General features: G+C 40.1%; 1 protein-coding gene across 1 annotated transcript in view; it reads left to right on the top strand.

Moving 5' to 3' along the window:
- TTL (tubulin tyrosine ligase) overlaps positions 1-19,715 on the top strand; it is a 48,586-nt gene that overhangs the window by 8,762 nt on the left and 20,109 nt on the right. Inside the window, exons 2-3 of the mRNA XM_036748320.1 lie at positions 7,208-7,286; positions 14,476-14,717. Of these exons, the coding sequence (XP_036604215.1) occupies positions 7,208-7,286; positions 14,476-14,717 (321 nt within the window). The remainder of the gene's footprint in view (positions 1-7,207; positions 7,287-14,475; positions 14,718-19,715) is intronic.

Here is a 19,715-nt window from a genome sequence, read left to right as displayed (position 1 = left end):
TCCAGTAACAGTTGTTTGGGGGTTCGGGGGTGAGACTTAGAAAACTGTGAAGAAAACAGGTCTGTAATGTAAATTTGACCAGACTAGTGTTTCAGCAGCAAATGCATGAATATATGGCAGCTTGGTGACAGACTAATTCTTCCGTGTCATAATTAAGTGTGTATGTGCTCAATGTTCTAAAAACTAGTTTCCTTTCTTGTTTAATTGTCAACGTAGTGGAAAGAGCACTGACCTAGGAATGTGACCTAGGGTGTCTTGGCTCTGCTATTAAATCATTTTGTGATTTAGAAGTCACTTCCTGTCTATACCTCAGTTTTCTCATTTGTAAAATGGGAGGATTAGAATAGATGACCCCTACAGTCTCTTCTAGCTCTAAAATTTGAATGAAATAGAATTCTGTAATCCTTCCATCATGCAAATGTCTACATCAAGAGTGGGGAGCCTGTGGCCTGGAGGCCACATGTGGCCTTCTAGGTCCTTGGGTGAGGCCTTTTGACTGAGTCCAAGTTTTACAGAACAAATCCTTTTATTTAGGGGATTTGTTCTGTGAAGTTTGGATTCAGTCAAATGGGTATACTTGAGGACCTAGAGGGCCACATGTGGCCTCACGGCCAAAGGTTCCCCATCCCTGGTCCACATGATACTCATGTTTTCAGTCAATCAACAAACATTTATTAACTACTTACTTTAAGCCAGACACTGTGCTGGGTGCTGGGGATACAAATACAAATTCCTTTCCATTTTACAGCAAGAAAGCGATAACCATATATCACTCTGTATGTGTGATGTACTTTGATTCTTAGCATAATCCCCAAGAAATAGTGTCGTCTTCGGGCTCCAAAATCCTTTCATAAAGTGATGGTTCTTTTCATCATTTAGGGATTTGCCTTCAACACTTCATCTTCTCTGCCCCTCCCCTTCCACCAACCTTTCCCTGTTCTTTTTGGCAAATATAATGAGCATCTAGTTTTTGGTCCGCCTTGCAGAGTAAAAATCCAGGAGTATAAATAAATATTTAGCATCCAATAGAACATTTTATATTCCTTTTTTTGTTTGCTGTAATATTGGTATCACCCTTGATGCCTTACTCTCTTTACACATCCAGTCTTTTGCCACATCTTGGGTTTTTTTTTGATGTCAACAACTATTGTATATGTTAGCTTATCTCCATTCACTCAGCCACCATTCTAGTTCAGGCTCTCGTTTTCTCTCACTTTGACTATCACTATAGTAGCATTTTGACCTCTTTGCCTCCACCGTGTCCACATTCCAATCCATTCTCTGCTGACTTGCCTGAGTCATTTTCCTAAAAGCCTGTCTGACCGTGTCATTCTTCTGATCAATAAAACTCCAGTGGTTCCCTCATGACTCTAGGATAAAATACAGACTCTTCTAGTTTGACACTCTTAACACTTCATTACCTGCCCTGACCTTGCCTCTCCAATGTATTGCATGTTACTCCCCTTCAATCATTCTACATTCCATCCAAACTAGTCTCTTTGCTGTTCCTCACACAACATGCTATCTTCCATTTCCATGTCTGCAACATGCCTGGATTTCATTCTCTCCTCGTTTCTACCTCTTAGAATTTCTAGTTTCCTTCGAAGGCAGCTCAAGAACCATCTCCTACATGAAGCTTCTCTTGATTCCTGAACCCAGCTGTCAATGCCTTCCCTCCAAAAAAAACATTTTGTATTTTGTAGATCCATATATGTGTATGTGCGTATGTTTGCATGCACATGTCTCCCTACGCTAGATTATAAACTCGTTGATGTCAGGGACTGCTTCACTTTTGTTTTTGTATACCCAGCACCTAGCAGCATACTTGGCACTTAATAAATGCTTGATTGTTTATACTCGATATTGCTGTTGGATTGAACTGGGAGAAGTTATATCCATCCATATATCTATTTCTGTTCCATTTCATCTTAATGTCCCCTTTATCTTACTAGCTTCAAGTTTCATACATGCTGGTTAGTCTTCTCCTCTTGCAGGCCATGAAGATGATAATGTGCTGTAAACAACCTGGCATTTCTAGTTCAAGGTGTTGGATGACATTTTGGTTAAGTGCTTTGCAGCCTAGTAGAGCAGAAAGAGCCCTGGAGTTAGAATCCAAGTGCCTGGATTGAATCCTAATTCCCTCACTACCTGTGTGATCTTAGACAAATCATTTCACTTTTGGGGGGAGGGGGCTCATTTTCCTCCTCTATAAAATGTAGGGCTTAGTGCAGATGATGTTTCAAGTTCCCTAGCTTCAAACCCTTTTATGGTCATTTGATTCCTAGAGCTTAATTTTTTTTCTTTTATAGGATCATAGATTTTTATCCTAAAAACCTTATAGATTGGGAAGGAGTCCATGAACTTGTTTATTTCAATATAATTAATTTTGTAATCTTATAAGTATTTTATGCATTTAAAGCATTTCTCTGAGAAGGGGATCCATGGGCTTCATCAGGATACCAAAGGGCTCAGTGACACCAAAAGGATTAAGAATTCCTGTTATAGATCTAGTCCCATTCCCTCACTTAACAAAGGTGGAAATTGAGTTCTAGAGAAGTGAAAGTGATGTGGTGGGGCAGCTAGGTGGCGCAGTGAGTAGAGCACCAGCCCTGGAGTCAGCAGGACCTGAGTTCAAATGTGGCCTCAGACACTTGTAGCACTTACTAGCTGTGTGACCTCAGGCAAGTCACTTAACCCTAATTACCCCACCTTCCTCCATCCAAAAAAAATTGTGTTGGCAAGCACACTTAGTATCCATCAGAGCCAAGATTCAATCCCAGGTCCTCTGACTCCAGAGCCAGGGCTCCTTTCTGCTACATCAGACTACCTCTCATTTGTCCATTGTATATATGTTGACCATAAGTATATGTTTCTATGTTTTGTCACAGCTGAAGATGTTGCTGTTGAGTTATAGCCCCTGAAGATGTAAATTATCATTTTTCTAATTTTAATTTTAATTCTAATTCATAATTTAATTTCTAATTTTCTAATACCCTCACATAACCCTTTACAGTTACCAGATGTTTTCAAAGACATTGTCTCATCTAGTCACACTCTTTATACACAATATTAAATGTCTGCTGGATATATATCCCTGTGGTAAGCACTATACCTTCCTTAAGGTCTTAAGATACTAGAAGAAAAACCTTTTTTCCTTGTAGGAGAAGACAGCCTACAGTTTACTTTCCTGTTTTAATGTTTCTCACTGGATAGTTCTGCTACGTGCAGAAAAATTTTCAGTTGAGACAAAACACTGTGGGTCAGAGCAAAGTGAAATTGTCCTGGTTTTTAAAAACTGTATTGTAAAGGAAGAAATTTTGTTATTTGGGTGCTGGGGAGGAGGAAGGAGTTTGCCACAGAAATGGATACTTTTGACCTTCAGAAATTTGTAAAAACCAGAAGACGTCTTAGGATAATAGGAAATTGCTCTGTTAGAAAAATATGTGCAAAGGAACTACCTTCCTAGAGGGGAAGGGATTGAGGAAACCAATTTAAATATTTAGATAAAAGCTTTTTTAAAGGTTGGCAGGATAGCCAAGAAAGCTAATGCAATCTTGGGCTGCATTAAAAGAAGAGAAATTGTCCAAGAATAAGGAAGTACCATAACTGTTGTTCTCTGCCTCAAGTCACATCTGGAGTATCATATTCAGTAATGGGCAGCACATTTTAGGAAGGACATTGATAAGCTGTGGCTGGATAGTCAAAGTAAAGGCCACTCAGATGGCATAGGGCCTTTCATCCATGATCATAAGTATGAGAGGTGAACTAGATAGCCACTGATGTTCTTTCCAGCTCTGAAATTCTCCTTTTCTGTGAATCTTGATTCTTACTCCTATCCACCATATAATCCTTTCCCTTTTTTCCTTCCCTTCTCTTATGCTCTTTTTCCTTTATGTAATTGGTTTTAGATGAAACATAAAAGGGAGAGAATTTGTTGAGGATGAAATTTAAGGGGTCAGCCCAGCAAAACCTCAAATCTGTAAGTAAGGTTTTTGAGACAGGAGAATAGAGCAGGCCAAATACTAATAACTCTTTGCCTTCTAGCTGACTTTAATAACATGCTTTCATTAGGACATAAATAGCACCTTCTATTCCCCACCCTCACCCCCTTGAATATTGTTCAGTGTAATACTTGGGAGCTGAAACCTGAATATGGTTGTATGTACTGTGGAAAGGGGGCTGAATCTGGAGTCAGAGATTGTTGTTCAGTGGTTTCAGTCATATCCAACTCTTCATGACCCCACTGGGGTTTTCTTGGCAAAGATACTGGAGTGGTTTGCCATTTCTTTCTCCAGCTCATTTGACAGATGTGGAAACTGAGGCAAACAGGGTTAAGTGACTTGGCCAGGGCCACATAGCTCGTAAGTGTCTGAGGCCAGATTTGAACTCAGAAAGTGAGTCTTTCTGACTCCAGGCCCAGCACTCTATCTTGTTTAGAGGTAGGAGTTTCTTGCTCAAAAAGTGACTTAGTTGTTTCCCCTTCTGGCAAACCCCACATTTGCTACAGTTCTGGTAAAGATTTTTAAGTTCAAATCTCATCTCTGCTACTTACACCTGTGCAATCTTGGCTAAGTGACATAATCTCTCAGGGCCTTAGTTCTTTGTCTATAAAATGGTGGAGGTGAAGTAGCTGACTCCTTTCAGGTCTAAATCTCTGCCTCTCTGAACTCCAGTAAGTAGCTTCCTACTAAACCACACCACTTCCCTTTTGCAGCCTGTCTTTTTGCTTATACTGAAATATATGATTGGGAAAAACAAACAAAAATTACCTAATGGGGTTAAGGTAGGAGGTAAGCATAGATCTGTTAAAATGCCTTTCAAGTAATCTCTGATTAATGGAAAGTCACTAGAACAGGTAACCCCCCTACTAGGATAAGATAGTCAATGTTGACACTTGATGGGACTACCTCCATACTTCTCCAGCAAATTACTCCAACTGTCATCCCCAATCTCTCTTATATTCAATCTCTCCATTTCTTGCCTTACAAACATATCTTAATCTCCCCCATCTTTAAAAAAAAAAAGCCTTTTTTGATCCCACTTTCTCTATGTCTTTCCTCCCCTTAGCAGCTAAGCTCCTTGAGAAAACAGACTATAATTGGTGCCTCCACTTCCTCTTTTCTCACTCACTCCTACTACACCCTGGCTTCCAGCCTAACCATTTAAAAGAAACTGCTCTCTCCAAAGTTACCAATAAGCTCTTAACTGCAACATCTAATGGACTTTTCTCAATTCTGATCCTTCCTGAGGTCTCTGCAGCATTTGACTTGTCGATCACACCTCTTGGGTACTCTGTCCTCTCCAGGTTTTTGAAACTCTGCTCACTCCTGTTTCTCCTCTTTTCTGACTTAACCACACTTCAGTCTTCTCTTAGTTCTTTGTTCATGTTATGTTCACTGACCATGAGTGTTCCCCAAGGCTATATATCCCAAGCCTCTTCTCTTTTCCCTCTGTACCAAAAGCCCTTAACCTCCTTTTGTGTCATGGACCACTTTGGTGGTCTGGTGAAGCCTATGACCCCTTCTCAGAATAATGTTTTTAAATGTACAAAATTTTAAAAATGTAAGATTGCAAAGGGAACTAATTAGGTTGAAATATAGTTATCAAATTTTTTAAGTTCATGGAGCCTAAGTTAAAAACCCTTTCTCTATACTATTTCACTTTGATAATCTCATCAGCTCCCATGAATTAAATTCTCATCTTTATTCAAATAATTCCCAGAATTACATGGCTCCGCTAAGTTACATTCCCATCTCTCTGCCTGTCTTTTGGACATCTCAGACTGGATATTCCATAGGCATATCATATTCAGCATATCCAAAACAACTCATTACCTTTCCCCCTTCTGAATGTCCGTGGTATCAAGAGCACCACTATCCTCCCACTCACCTGAAGCTGTCATTCTCTACACCTCGCTCTCACCCCACATCGCTAATCCACTGCTACATCTTACTGTTTCTACCTTCACCATATCTCTCATTTATGTCCCCTTCTCCATATTCATATAGCCACAACCCTAGCTGAGGCCTATATTACCTCTCACCTGAACAATTGCCTTCTAACTGGTCTCTCTGCCTTACTTATTTCTCTCTACTCCAAACCACACTCACTCAGCCATCAAGGTGACTTTTCTAAAGCATAGAAGTTTAACCATCTCGCTCTGTCTCTATCTTTTTGCATATGTCCTCCCATCTATCTCTCTGTCTGTCTCTGTCTGTCTGTCTGTCTCCCTTTCTCTCTCCCTCCCTCCCTCTCCCTTTCCTTCCTCTCTTCCCCCTTTCTGTCATTCTCTCTGCCTCTTTTTCTCTAAATCTCTTGATGTAGCATTCTCTCTGTCTCTGTCTGTCTCTCAATGTCTTTCTTTCTCCCTTCTACCCTCCCTCTCCCTCTTCCTCTCTCCCCCCCCCCTTCTCTCATTCTTGCTGCCTCTCTTTCTCTAAATCTCTTTCTCTATGTAGCATTCTCTCTGTCTTTCTCTCTGTGTCTCTGTCTCTTTCAATGTCTCTCTTTTTCTCCCTCCCCTCTCCCTCATCCTCTCCCCCTCCTTCTCTCATTCTCTCTGCCTCTCTGTCTCTAAATCTCTTTCTCCCTGTATCTCTATAGCACTCTCTCTGCTTCTCTCTCTGTCTTTCTCTCCTGTGTCTCTGTTTCTCTTTGTGTCTCTGTCTCTCATTTGCACTTGCTCAGACACGATACTCCATCTGCTATTTCTCCTGTCCTCCATGCCTGGAATGCTCCACCCCTTTACCTCCTCCTAATTTCCTTGGCTTCTTTTAAGATTCAGTTCAAATCCCACCTACTCTGGGAGACCTTTCCCAATCACACATCCCCTCAGCCCAGCTGCTACTACTTTCCCCTTTCAGATTACTTTAATCTATTTTTTCTCTCTCTTACGTATTCTGAATCATTTACGTGTTGTCTCCCCCATTAGAATGTAAGCTGAGGGCAGGGACTGTTTTTGCAATTCTTTGAAGCCCCTGACTGAGCTCAGGGCCTGCCACATAGTGCATGCTTAGTAAATACTAACTGGCTGGTTCTCAAACAGAAAGCATAAACTGGTTATAGTATCATAGTCACCCTTTTCTGTGTAATATTGTTGGAAAACGATGATACAGTTGTTTCCCATGCTGTTCTGTTGCCCGGCCCTTTTCCCTCATGTTACTCAACCATTAAAATTGATACCTTAACTGCTTGTTTTCCTTCATAGGTCATGAACCTGGTCTCATACAGTTGGTGAATTACTACAGAGGGGCTGACAAACTTTGTCGAAAAGCTTCTTTAGTTAAGTAAGTGTACATTAAACATTGTTTAATTTTTTTTAAGTATGCATTTTTTCATGTTGAAATTTTTTTTTAAGAAATAGAAAAAGGTTTGCTTTATCCTTATTTGGTAACACGCTAGAACTCTGCTATGACAGCTGGGTGTTATGGTGGATAGAGTGTTGTTTGCCTCAGTTTTTTCGTCTGTAAAATGAAGATAACAGCACCTCCCTCGAAGGATTGTTCTGAAGATCAGCTGAGATAATAACTGTAAAGCACTTTGCACAGTGCCTGGCACCTAGGAAGTGCTTTGTTTAATTATGTTTCATTCATGTACAACTTTTCCTGACCCCTTTTGGGGTTTCTTGGCAAAGATCCTGGAGTGGTTTGCCATTTCCTTCTCCAGTTCATTTTACAGATGAGGAAACTAAGGCAAACCAGGTGAAGTGACTTGCCCAGGGTCACACAGCTAGAGGTGTCTGAGGCTAGATTTGAACTCAGGAAAATGAGTCTTCCTAACTCCAAGCCTGGTATTCTATCCACTGTGCCACCTAGCTGCCCACAGTGTGCACTATATAAATGTTAGTTGTGGTTGTTGTTATCATTATTATTATTATTATTTGCTTAAAAAAATTTCAGTTAAGGCAAACCTACCCCAATGACCCCATACAATGAGAGTTTAGGTTCCTAGGCACCCAAAGGATCCCTTGATAAGGCAGTCATACAGATAAGGCAGTATCCCTATCCCCACACACCCTGGGAACACGTTTTAGTGAAAATCGCTAATTACACTTTTGTGTCAATCTCTTTACGTCTGTATCAGGGTGCTATGTTTGCCCATTCATTCTCGTGCACTTGTTTTCTTAAACGATCCACATCAGTGTGCATACTCATCTTTTCGTTCTGCTTCTTTTTCCCCCTCTCCATTGTTTCGCTTTCCAGATTTCTTTGTATTCCTCATACTTGTTGGTCCTAATAGCTCCATTACGCGAATACGCCACATTTTCTTTAACTATTCCCGTATTATTGGACATTTTGGTTCCTTCCACTTTTTCATAATTACTGTTATGTTGCTAGAAAAAAAATCTTTGAACAGGTAGCCTTCTTTTTGTTCTTGATAACTTTTAGAGTAAATTGCTAGCAATGCAATTACTACCTCAAATGGTATAATTATCTATGTAACTTCTATGGCATACTGTCAGATTGCTCAGCAAAAAGATCATATTGGTTTATAATTCCACTATCAATAAATATCAGTGAAGACAGCTAGGTGGAACAGTGTAGATAGAGCACTGGAGTCAAGAAGAACTGCATACAAATCTGGCCTTAAACATTTACTAGCTGTGTGACCCTGGGCAAGCCTGCCTCAGTTGCTCATCCATATAATGGGGATAATAATAGAACTTGCCAGCATTGTGATAATGATCAAATGAGACAATATTTATAAAGAGCTCTGACAACTTTAAAGCAAAATATAAATGCTATTATTAATGAATATTAATGAGTATTGATGAATATGCTCATTTCTCTACAGCCGGATGGGTATCTTCTTGATTGCCCTTACCAAAATATTCCTTGTCTGGCTTTCTTAATTATGACTACCATGTTGTCATGCCTAAAGTATTCTTATTCCTTTCTGGTTCTAGTTTTGGACTTCTTTTGACTCATCCTCTCAGCTAACTTCTGACAGTTTGGGGTTGGCCTTATGCTGAGGTCCTCAGTTCATTTACACGTGAAGAATTTACTGAGGCAGTGAGATGGTGCTGTGGAAAGAGTATTGAGCCTGGAGTCAGGAAAACCCAAGTTCAAATTTGGCCTCAGACACTCACTGGTTGTGTGACCCTGGGCAAGTCACTCAACCTCTGTTTTCCTCAGTTTCCTTATCTGTAAAATGTGGATAATTACAGCACCTACCTTGCAGGGTTGTTGCAAGGATCAAATAAGATATTTATAAAGCACTTAGCACGATGCCTGGTACATAGTAAGTGTGATATAATTGCTTATTTCCTTCCCCTTTTTCCTCCTTCCCCACTGAGAAGACCTGGGCCTAATGAATACTTAAAGATTGACTGAGGGTAACAACTCCATTCGCTTAAGGAAGAGTCTTCTTTAGGCAGCTACATGGCACAGTGGACAGAGCACTGGACCTGGAATCAGGAAGACCTGAATTCAAATCTTGTCTCAGATATTTTCTAGCTGTGTGACCCTGGGCAAGTCACTTAACCTGTCTGCCTCAGTTTCCTTGACTGTAAAATATGAAGAAGAATAATTAAACAGAGCACCTACCTCCTAGGGTTGTTGTGAAGCTCCGATGAGAGGACATTTGTAAAGCATTTAGCACAGTGGTGTGCACAAGCCAGCCACTGTAAGTGCTTAGTGACTGCTCCTTCCCTTCCTTCTCCCAAAAGTCATAGAACCCTAGGTTTATAATATATACTTTATTATAAATGTCCATGAACCTTCCATAAAAATGAATCTTACCAGGATTTAGGGAATAGTGATTGGTTTCCTCTTACTTGGAAGGGTTATTTTTTTTTACCCTATTTTTTTTCAAAGAAAATGCTATATCTGCTACTTTTCCTTTTTTCCAATTTTTTTTCCAAATTAAAAAGTAAATTTTTTAGGAGGTGGGTTGAAAAGATAAATGAGAGTGTTTATTAAAAGAGCTCTCTTCATAGCCATGTAAGTTGTCTTTCCATGCCTTTTTAGGTATTCCATGGGAAGCCAAAGTCACTACAGAAAACACTGGAGTCCAACCACACATGTATAGTCATTTTCTACAGTGGTATTTCCCTGTGAAACAGATTTCTAATCAGTCTATAAATGATCTCCTGTGGGCAACATGGCCTATTTGTGCTTAAGGAAAGCTTGGATCTTTGATCTCTGACACACAGTACCTGATCATGCTTTACTTTGGGTTCTTCATGATTATTATCTGAGTGACAAAAAGGATTCATTCACAACTAGTGCTGAAGTAATAGTTATAGCAATACCAAAGTATTGCTAGAACCGTAGCTGTGGTTAACTCTCCTGTGATCCTAGACTGTCATGGTTATTTATTTTTAAATATTTAGTTTTTCATTATTGATGGGTTGCAAAATGTACTGATTTAAAGGCTGCTGGGGCACAATGAATAGAACCTTGGACTTGGGGTCAGGAAGACCTAAGTTCAAATCTAGCCTCAAATGCTTAATAGTTTGTGACCCTGGGAAAGTCACCTCACCTCTACCTCAGTTTCCTCATCTGTAAAATGGGGGAAATAACCGTACCAAATTCCCAAGAACACTGTAAAGATTAAATGAGGTATTATTTGCAAAGCCCTTTTCAAACTTTAGAACACTACAAACATGTTAGCTATAGTATTATTCTACTTAGAGAAGATGAATTGCTACATTTGTTAAAACTTGCATATAGAAAATGGTTCATTCAGAAACTGGCAGCATAAGAATCTGGAGCTTTGAAAATGAAGCTAACTTTAAAGCCCACTTTTATCAAATTTAAATAATGAGTAAAAGACAGGTTGAGGCAGGTGTGCGAGGCTATGTAGAGCAGTGAATAGAATACTGGACCCAGAGGCATGCAGACCTGAGTTAAATCCAGCCTCAGATGCTTTCTAGCTCTGTGACCTGGGCAAGTTACTTCACCTCTGTTTGCCTCAGTTTCCTTATCTGTAAAATAGGGTTTATATAAATGTTAGCTATTACTATTATTGTTAGATACAACAGAGTTTTAAAATAATAATATAGTAAGACAGTGAAATAACCCTTCAAAATTCCTACCAAAAAGAAAAAATGATTTAAAATTCTTTTAACTGGATTGTAATAAAATTAGCTGCTTTGTTTTTAGTAACACTTAAAGTGTTGTCCTCATTTGACTCTGTCCTGCTTGCCTGTTTCTATATGTTTATACATATAATATACATATATATATGTATAAAACTAATAACTATGTTCAAGATTGAAATGGAGTACCCTTCTTGGGGACCTCCCCCACTAATTTGAACTTGAAGTTTAGGATCCCTGGAGGAACAACTACCCCCAGCGTACTCTATAGGTCTACACTCCTCTAAAAGTATAGCTCAAGATCACCCATTGGTTCATTTACCTTTAATACCTAGAGAACAGGGCATGTAGGTGACAAAGGGGATAGAGTGCCAGGTCTGGAGTCAAGAAGATGAGTCTTCCTGAATTCAAATCTGGCCTCAGACACTTCCCAGCTGTGTGACCCTGAGCAAGTCAGTTAACCATGTTTGCCTCAGTTTCCTCATCTGTAAAATGAGCTGGAGAGAAAATGACAAACCACTCCAGTATCTCTGTCAAGAAAACCCCAGATGAAGCCTTGAAGAGTTGAACACAATTGAAAGACAGCTGAACAACCTAAAGAACATAGCTCAAAGTAAAGGCATTTACTGAGATGATATCCTGAGAAAATTAGCTACAAAACTTTCCCTTCCCCCAGTAAATGCCGTGGCCAGTGGATTCGGGGTAGGGGATGGAGGTAAGGGTGACCAATCCCTTCTCTCCCACGAGAGGCAAAGAGCTTCCCTCTCTGGAGCTGGGTTCTTCCTCCATGACTAACTCTCTTCTTGACTGCCAGTGTCCACACTCCTCAGAGCTGTCTTCTGCCTCTCTTCTTTTTCCTGAGAACTGTCTGGCTTTCTGAAGGGCCACCTGGAGTGTGGCTGAGCTCCTGCCCAGCCAGTGGCTTAGCTTCCCTCTAATTCCAGCAAGCTTGATTGAATCTTCCCACCTTGTAAAGGGACAGCAAAGTGCAAGTTTAATAGCTTGCTGTCTGTATTAACTGCCCCTAATATTCTGTAATTTCATCAGCTGGTCTGAGATAGCATCAGTTACTCAGGTGTCCCCTGATCAACAACCTCCCCTCCCCCAACTACAAAAAGAAAAGTCTAGTTCCCTTAACTAAGAGGAATGGAGTGTAGCCAGGAATTCAAAAGTGACTGAGAATCCACAGATTTGCTAAGTGTCTTTTCCTTTGATTTCTAAGAAGGTTTGCTCTGAGTCTTCAGTCTGTTTTGCAGTGTTACTAAGTTCCTTCATTTCTATTTGAATACTAGCCTGGTTTAGTAACTCAAATAAAGTACGGAGCCAACAAATATTAGTTTATTTGATGTCTGAATCCATCGTGAATCAATCAGCAAGCAGTCATTCAGCATCCACGATGTTCCAGGCACTGTCCAAGATGCTAGGGATACAAAGACAAAAAAATGAGGTAATTCTACTTCTGTGGAGCTTATGGTCTATTGAGGAAAACAATAATTAGGCATCCTGGTGGGTGGAGCACTGAAATTGGAGTCAGGAAGACTTATCTTCATGAGTTCAAATCCGGCCTCAGACCCTTAATAGCTGTGTGACCCTGGACAAGTCACTTAACCCTGTTTGCCTCAGTTTCCTCATCTGTAAAATGAGCTGGAGAGGGAAATAGCAAACTACTCCAGTATCTTTGCCAAGAAAACCCCAAAATGGGGTCATGAAGAGTCTGACACAACTGAAATGATTAAATAACAACAGTAATAACCGCATTTATATAGCACTTTAGGATTTAGAGCATGCTCTATATACCTTTCCTCATTTAATCCTCATAACAAGACTCTGAAGCAGGTACAGTTAACAGCCCCCTTTTACAGATGAAGAGACTAAGGCATAGTAGAGAAGTTAGGGGACTTGCCCAGGGTCACCCTGCTAGTGTTTGAGACAGAATTTGAACTGAGGACTTCCTAACTCCAACTCTAACACTCTATCCATTGGGCTAACTAGTCACCTATATCAACATACTTAAGTAAATGAGAAATATGTAAAAAAAAATAGAAGTAAGATTATTTGCAGGAGTGGAGGAGACCTGAGCAGCTGGAAGAATGAGAAACGGCCTCAAGTACTAGGTGGTGCTTAAGCTGAGTTTGAAGGAAGTAAGGATATGCAAAAGAAAAGATGAGTAAGGAATGCTTTGCAGGCATGGAGGGGAGGGAGGCTTCGCAAGGATGTGGAAGTGATTGATGGAGTTTCCTGTGTGAGGCCAGTTTGCTTATCAAGTGTGAGAAGCCAAGCGATGTGTTATCAGTTTAGAGAGGTAGAGTGGAGCCAGATCCTGAAGGGCTTTAAATACCAAATAGAACAGTTTGTATTTTATCTTAAAGGCAATAGGGATGCACTAGAACATGGGTGGAGAACCTGCGGCCTGAGGCCACATGTGGCCCTCTAGGTCCTCAATTTTGGCCCTTTGACTGAATCCAAACTTCACAAAACAAATCCTTGATTTTGATCCCTTGATGTTTCTGTGAAGTTTGGATTCAGTCAGAGGGCCACACTGGAGGACCTAGATGGCCACATATAAGTTCCCCACCCCTGCACTAGAGCTTTTTTTTTTTTTTAAAGGAGTGGCACAATCAAACTTATACTTTAGGAATATGATTTTAACAGCTAGGTGGAGGATATATTAGAGAAGGTAAAGGCTTGAGGCAAGGAGACTAATTAGGAGGGTGTTGCAATAGCCAGGCTTCTTACCATAGTTGTTGGGGTCCTCTCTCCAATCAAAGATGTTTTCTTTTTCTTTAGAAACTGAGGATAGCTCTACACTAACAAAGAGAACTGGAGAATTGAACAAATTGTTTGAATAACTCAGGTCCCTTCTACCACCACCCCTGTGGCTTTTTTCCCCCATAAATTATCCAGATAATTGAGGCAAAAGTGCTTTTTTGTTTCTTTAGCTTGTATTATCCAAATAACTTCTTCAACTTTTCACCTTGCCAATGTAGGTCTGGCTTAGTTTTTCATGAGATGTATTCTTGTGTAAAAAATGTTGATTTGAGAAGTTGTACACTGAAAGATAACAGGAAATACCTCTAGTTCTTTGTAGATACTATAAAGTTATTTTGGACCAAGTGCCATGTCAGAATGAGCTGGAGTAGGCTTTTAACATTCCATTTGGCAAATGGACTCAGGCCTTGGGGTATATCGTATTTCCCACATGTAAGGGCCCAAGGACAAGAGCTAAGCCAGAAAAGAGTCCAGTCTTTGGCTACTCCATTCCTCCTGTGACTTCTCATCACCTAGGTTGAGGAACAGCCTTATTAAAGAGTGATCAGAGTGACAGATAGGACTTACCGAACCATGGGGCTTTCTCCTGCCTCCCACTCCCATGCCCCAGAAGATATTCTTTGGAATTAAAAAAGGGCAACTGACCGTCTGTTGTTATCCATTAGGTTAATCAAGACAAGTCCTGAATTGACAGAATCGTGCACATGGTTTCCGGAATCCTATGTGATTTATCCAACTAATCTCAAGACTCCTGTGGCCCCAGCATCACCTTCGCAGAATGGAATCCGCCATTTGATAAACAATTCAAGGACAGATGAAAGGGAAGTCTTCCTTGCCTCCTATAACAGGAGGAAGGAGGGTGGGGAGGGCAACGTATGGATAGCCAAATCCTCGGCAGGTGCCAAAGGTTAGTCTCATGGCCATGGCTATACTCGAAAGAGTATTTTTCTTCCTCCATTTTATCATTGGCCTTTGTGTTTGAAGATGATGCTTTATGTTTCGATGATAGCTTTTTGCTTCCCTAAAAATATGATGCACTGGATCATCTTAGCCTGAGTAGTAAGATTCAATCTGTCTCCAAGACCAATTATGAAATAGTGAGGGTTTTGGATGACCTGGGAGTAGAACTGCATAGTTCCTGAAGGCAGATCAAGTTTTCTGTCCATGAGATCAAAGTGGAATTGCTGAGTCCTGTCTCTCCAAATGAATGACATCACATTGAACATTATGGAAGTCTTATCAATTCTAGCTTTTCTTTGGAAATTGGTACAAAAAAAGTAGCCATTTGTAAGTATCTCTATGTTATATACCTGCCAAATTCCCAGATCACCGCTATAGCTAGTAATGTTTAATGGAGAGAAACTGGATAGTTAGCCTACCTTTTTGGTTACTGGAGATCAGCCCAGTTCCTCTTTACAATCTTGTTCCTCTTCCACTTACCTAACAGAAGAGGGGACTAATGTTTGTGGGCTTTAAGGAAACTGCTTTTTAAGCTTGGGCATGATGATGTCAGCACAGCTTAAGGACTGTGGCAAAAGTGATTTCATGCAGCTATTCCAAAAAAGGTTTTGTGTATCTAATCTCAGCCATGCCCATCATATAGCATGTGGATGTGTGATCTTGGAAATCAGGAGACTTGGTTTCTACTAGATCTGTCTTTGTCACTGACAAACTATATGATCTGCGGTAGGTTGCTTTATGGATTTATAGGACTGATCATTTCAGAGGGACTTCAGAGATCATCCATTCCAACCCCTACCCAAATTATGCCTCCAGTAGTGATCATTGAGCCCTCTGCACTGTGATTAACTTTCCCTCTCTATTTCTCCCCACTCCCTTACAGCACCTTATACAACTAGAATTGGGTTTTTTAATAATATTTTATTTTTTCCCAGTTACATGTAAAGACAATTTTTAACATTCATTCTGAAAAAAAAATTTTAAGTTCCAAATCTTATCTCTCTTTGCCTCACCTTTGCCCTCTCTGAGACAGTAAGCAATGCGATATTGGCTATACATGTTCAGTCATGCAAAAGATATTACCATATTAGTCATGAATTATTAGCTAGAATTATTAAGAAGTTGACTCTTCATCTACATGACTCCTCTTTCATTTCTTTGAAGGTCACTATTCTCATCACGTCCCCCTCTATGTCTTCTCTAAGCTAAAAATGCCCCTTTCTTTCAGCTGTTCCTTGTATTACATGGCCTCAGCTCCCCTTACCATCCTGATTACTCTCTTCTAGACATTTTCTACTTTATGGATGTCCTTTCCAAGATCTACTGCCCAGAACTAGACATGATACTCCAGATATGTTCTGACAAGGGCAGAGCACAGTGAAGCTAATGTCTGTCCTAACTCTGGATATTATATTGCTTCTAATGCAGCCTAATATTACATTAATTTGTGGCTCCTACATCACATGGTCAGCTCTGAGTGAGTTTCTAGTCCACTAGAGTCCCCAGATCTCTTTGACATGAACTGTTTTCTGATTCTCAAAGCTATGCCTGTACAGTTGATTTTGAGAATTCAAGTCATGGAATTTATAATTATGACCATTAAGTTTCAACTTGTTAGCTTCATCCCATTTCTGGAGCCTGTCAAGATCACTTTGAATCCCAGTTCTGTCAAGTAGGGTATTAGCTAGCTAAATCTCCCCACTTCACATTTTCTGAAAAATTAATAATTATGCCAAGTCTGCTTCTCAAGGAAACGTTTAAAACATTAACCATGGATACAACAGTCTATCAATGATGGAACCCTGTGACATTCCATTAGGTATCTGTCAGCTAGTTCTAAACCCACCTAACTGTTCTGTCATCCAGTCTATATCTCTCCAGGTTTTCCATATGGCCATATTTCTGTGTCTGAGTTTTCTTATCTATTAAATGAGGTGACTGAAATCAATCTGGTAAAGAGGCTCTTTCAGCTCTCACATTCCTGATTCTGGATTTGGATCCAGAAGACCTAGTTTTGAATCTTAGCTCTGTAACATATTACCTCTGTGACCTTGGTCAAGTTCCTTGATCTCTGAGACTCAGTTCATGTGTAAAATGAGAATGTTGCACTAAGATTCTAGGATTCTTATAATCTAGGACAGGGCTGTCCAAAATACCGCCCGCAGTTCGATTTATGTGGCCTGCCTACAAGCATAGAAATTACACAAATGCTTTAGTAAACAAAGCTGAGCTACCGCAGAGCTCTCACTAAAATGGCAAATCAAAATATATTGTCTATTGTTTTAATAAAAACCTAAGGTTGGACAGCCCTGATCTAGGATTCTCTGCAGGTGGAGCAAGTTGTAGCATCAGAGCTTTTCAATTGAAAGGTACATTTAGCCTATCAGTTCAGTGTATTACTCAAAGTCCCAGAGGGAGTAAATAACAGAGTTGGGATTTTAAGTCCAGTCTTCTCACTCCAAAGTCAATGTACTTCCTAATCTGCCATCCATGTGACCTTGGGAAAGTCACCGAATTGTATAATCTGAGATTTGGAAGGGATGGCAGAGGTTATCTTGTCAAACTCCTGCCTGAACAGTAACCTTACCTTCTCTATGACATTCCCTATAAGTAGTCATCTAGCATTTACTTGAAAACCTTCAGTTAAGAGGAACCTACTACCTCCTTAGAAGTCCTATTCTATTTTTTGACAAGTCTAATTAGCAGAGTGGGCAGCTAGGTGGTGAAGTAGTTAGAGTGCTGGACCTGGAGTCAGGAAGACTCATCTTCCCAAGTTCAAATCTGGCCTCAAACGCTAGCTGTGTGACCCTGGGCAAGTCACTTAACCCTATTTGCCTCAGTTTCCTCATCTGCCAAATGATTCAGAGATGGAAATGGGAAACCACTCCAGTATCTTTGCCAAGAAGTCCCCAAATGGGGTCACAAAAAGTCAGAGACAACTGAAACGAGTCAACAACAACAACAAAATTAGTAGCCTACCGAATAAGCACAAGAGATTACACGAGATTACTCAGGTGGCATCTAGTTTAAACCGTACCTGAACAAGAATTAGCAACAAATGTCATCCAGGATTCAGCGCTGAAGATCCTCTCCCCTTCCTAGGCAATTTATTCCAATTTTGTATAGCTCTACATTGATGGGGTTTTTTAAAGTTTTTTCTTATATTAAGCCTACATTTAACCTTTGGCCTTTCCACCTCATTTTATAGATGAAGAAATTTGAAATTCAGAAAGGTTACATGATTCCATTACTCCTACTTCTGCCCTCTTAGATCCAAGAAGAACAAGACCAATTCTCTATTCCACATTAAAACCTTTCAGATAGGGGCAGCTAAGTCATGCAGTGAGTAGAGTACCAGCCCTGTAGTCAGGAGGACTTGAGTTCAAATGTGGCCTCAGACACTTGACACACTTACTAACTGTGTGACATTGGGCAAGTCACTTAACCCCCAATTGCCCTGCCTTCCCCCCTCCAAAAAACCCTTCAGATACTCAAAAGTTGTTCTATCCACCCTAAATTTTTTTCTCCAGGTGAAAGATCTCTAGTTCCTTCAGCTTATCCTAGTCCCTTTACTGTCCTGACTACCCTCCTTTGGACCTGCTCTAATCATTAGTGTGCCTCCCAAATTGTGCCACTCTCAACTGATCACATCACTCCAGGTGTCCTCTGATCCAAACTAAGTACAATGGAACAGGAATAGCTCTCATTCTAGACACTCCCTATGCCTCGGGAGTCAGCCTAAAATTACATTAGGTTTTGTAGCTGCTATGTCACATGGTCGATTCAAATTGAGCTTGTAGTCCGTTAAAACCTCCAAATGATTTTGACTTGAACTGATCCATATAGTGGGAAAGGGGTTTGAGTCTGGGGCTTTTAAGTCTATTTTCTCAACTCTCAAATGAGGGACTTAGACGAAATGATCTCTCAGGTCCCTCCAAAATGTAACATTCTAAAATTCTAGGAGCCAATGTCGGTATAGTGGGAAAAGCACTGAACTTAGAATCAGGAGACCTAGATTCAAATCCCATCTCTCCACAGAGAAGTCTTGAAATGTAATGAAATGAGATAGAATTTTACTAGATTTGACTCATGACTTCAGCCTATCTAGATCTCTTTGACTTCTGACTTTGGTATCCACCACTATAACTATTCCAGCTTTGTGTCATTTGTAAATCTGATAGGCATACTGCCTATGCTTTTATCCAAATTACTGTACTTATAATCTCTAAGCCTCGGTTTCCTCATCTATAAATGGAACTGATTCTTCACCTTGCTACTTCATAGAGTTCTTATGAGACATAATGAGAATGTGAATTATCTAAAGCACTGAATGAATATAAAATGTTACTAATAGGTTAGAGAACCCAAAACCGGCAAGAGTGAAATTTTTCTTTGAGAATTGAGGAAATTTTGTGCTCTTCTAAATGATATCAGTGTGTATTTGTGAAATAAAAAATAATCTTTATGGCTAATAATAACATCTAACATTTATGTTGGTTGTTATCCTTTGTTCTTGAAGTGGACCGAAAATGACATCACTATGTTAGAGTCAATTTACAGGATGTTCAACTATGGCTGATCAGACAGATATGAGCTTGTAATGCTCTACCACAGGTCAGGCACAAATAGTCCATGTGAACATTTGGGGTGGATTCTCTAAATTTGCACATCTCACATTTCTTTTGAGCTACTTCAATTCTGCTTTGCTCATAGAGCACAGCACCTTCTCTGATGTGGGCACACCATGCTGAGCCAGTGTCTTCCATGTCTCACAATCGATACCAAAGTTCTCAAGAGAGACCTTAGAATGTCTTTCTGGCAAGTATATGTTTGGCATTTGAACAACGTGGCACTGTCTTCTGTTCACCTAAAAAAGCTCAGCTTGGTGACATTTATATAGCACTTTGGTAAATGTTTTACAATTATTATCTTATTTGATCCTCAC

The sequence above is a fragment of the Trichosurus vulpecula genome, chromosome 3 (genome assembly GCF_011100635.1).
Source record: "Trichosurus vulpecula isolate mTriVul1 chromosome 3, mTriVul1.pri, whole genome shotgun sequence".
NCBI classification, from domain to species: Eukaryota; Metazoa; Chordata; class Mammalia; order Diprotodontia; family Phalangeridae; genus Trichosurus; species Trichosurus vulpecula.
The sequence above is the reverse complement of the archived record's forward strand: the minus strand, read 5'-3'. Positions and strand labels throughout refer to the sequence as shown.